At 33.0% G+C, this 2450-nt stretch overlaps 1 protein-coding gene across 1 annotated transcript in view; it reads left to right on the plus strand.

Annotated features, from left to right (window-relative positions):
- Nucleotides 1–238: 238 nt before the first annotated feature.
- The window catches only part of LOC106477380 (inverted formin-2-like), a gene marked incomplete at both ends in the record, with an annotated part of 4240 nt that continues 2028 nt past the window's right edge, over nucleotides 239–2450 (plus strand). The window contains 3 exons of the mRNA XM_013937955.1: nucleotides 239–354; nucleotides 703–862; nucleotides 1790–1823. Coding sequence (XP_013793409.1) covers nucleotides 239–354; nucleotides 703–862; nucleotides 1790–1823 — 310 coding nt within the window. The remainder of the gene's footprint in view (nucleotides 355–702; nucleotides 863–1789; nucleotides 1824–2450) is intronic.

Here is a 2450-nt window from a genome sequence, read left to right on the forward strand (position 1 = left end):
GAATATAGTCACTAGTATAGTGTTAATACAGAAGATAACATTAATTGAATATAGTCACTAGTATAGTGTTAATACAGAAGATAACATTAACTGAATATAGTCACTAGTATGGTATTAATACAGAAGATAGCATTAACTGAATATAGTCACTAGTATAGTGTTAATACAGAAGATAACATTGATAAAGTAATATTCACAACTAACTCTAAGTTATACACAACAAACTGTGTCATTTCAGCTCTAGCTACCAACAACTTGACGGCCAAGAAACAGGTGTTTGAACTTCTCTCTGCTCTGTGTGTGTACAGCCAGGAAGGATATGACCGCTCTTTGGAGACCTTAGAATTCTACAAGGTACGTGATACTGTCCATTTACAGAAATTTGTTTGTTTCTAGTTAAGGTACACAATCGGTATCACAGGTATCGGAATCCAATTTTTAGCATTACAAGTCCACGGCCTTATCGCAGATACATACACACACACAGATATATACATATCAACCATCTGTTGGAAACTTTAGAACACAACATGCTGCATAAAATGTGTTATCATTTCCATCTGTGTCTGTGTGTGTTCAATCTTCTGTTCGCTGGTGTTCCTGGGTATGTCAATTGTAATTCAAAACTGAATAGTTTCTTGTGGATGTAAACATATACATTTTACTACATGGTATTAATAGAGAGGATCTTATTATTTTTAGGAGAAGAAATGTGAAAGGTACAGGTTAAAGGTAGTCGTCGATGAACTGAGGAACACGAAAAGTGTGGAATATCAGACAGTACTGGTTACTTTTGTCAACTGTCTCATCATCTCTGCTCTTACGACAAAGGAGCGAATCCGAATTCGAAACGAATTTATTGGTAAATATTCTGAACTAAGTCCGATTAGAAGATGCTTAGCCTAAATATTCACGTCACATTTGTTTTATAGAAAGAGAACAGCTAGACAGCTAGGACTAGTGCGGTATCCGTAATATCACTATAGTAACAGAACAGTTATTTGTACCTACTATGTACGTGATACAGTGTCTGACCAAGATTTTATTATACAGTATCTGAATAAGGTACAGTAATCAGGTTAACTCTAAGGTAAGAAAGTCAAACACAGTATCTGAATAACATACGATAATCAGGTTAACTCTAAGGTAAGAAAGTCACACACAGTATCAGAATAACTTACGATAATCTGATTAACTCTAAGGTAAGAGAGTCACAGACAGTATCTGAATGAAGTACGATAAGATGTTTAACACTAAGGTAAGAAAGTCACACACAGTATCAGAATAACTTACGATAATCAGGTTAACTCTAAGGTAAGAGAGTCATAGACAGTATCTGAATAACATACGATAATCTGATTAACTCTAAGGTAAGAAAGTCACACACAGTATCAGAATAACTTACGATAATCAGGTTAACTCTAAGATAAGAAAGTCACAGACAGTATCTGAATAACTTACGATAATCAGGTTAACACTAAGGTAAGAGAGTCACAGACAGTATCAGAATAACTTACGATAATCAGGTTAACTCTAAGATAAGAGAGTCACAGACAGTATCTGAATGAAGTACGATAATCAGGTTAACTCTAAGGTAAGAAAGTCAGACATCAGTATTTAAAAGGTGTATTTTATACATACATGTAAACCATAACAGCTTGATTAAAGCTAAAACCATAAACAGAAGTAAATGGTATAATTGTTAACCTTTGAAGTACATTTTGTACACGAGGTTAAAAAAAAACTTGATTGTTGTTGTTTAAATGAACACTGTATCCTTTGTTTACAGGTTTGAAAGTTTTGGAAGTCTTCAGTCATCTTAGGTAAGTCAGAACACACCAGCTGTATGGGTAAATTAATGTTGATATATTTTATAGTGAATTTGTGGTAACACTAAACCAATTAAAAAATTGCACATGTTTCTAGATTGATGGCTATAACATTAAAAACGTAAACAAATACAAGTTCGAATAATTCAAGATAATTTGAATAATGTTTATATAAACTGGTGGCATGAATTAGCAACTGGTAGGTACCTAGTTAGTAAAATCTTTTATTACAGTTTTTTTGATAAAAATTTAACTTTTACAATAAACAACACTTTTCAAGGTTTCTATAGTAACACATTTAAAATATCACGTTTCAAGGTTTCTATAGTTACACATTTAAAATATCACGTTTCAAGGTTTCTATAGTTACACATTTAAAATATCACGTTTCAAGGTTTCTATAGTTACACATTTAAAATATCACGTTTCAAGGTTTCTATAGTTACACATTTAACATATCACGTTTCAATGTTTCTATAGAGTGAACGTTGGTTCCTAACATTACTACTGCCGAGAATAAACATTTACTGGTTGATCCAGAGGGTGAACGTTGGTTCCTAACATTACTACTGCCGAGAATAAACATTTACTGGTTGATCCAGAGGGTGAACGTTGGTTCCT

Source organism: Limulus polyphemus, unplaced genomic scaffold (genome assembly GCF_000517525.1).
Source record: "Limulus polyphemus unplaced genomic scaffold, Limulus_polyphemus-2.1.2 Scaffold14656, whole genome shotgun sequence".
NCBI classification, from domain to species: Eukaryota; Metazoa; Arthropoda; class Merostomata; order Xiphosura; family Limulidae; genus Limulus; species Limulus polyphemus.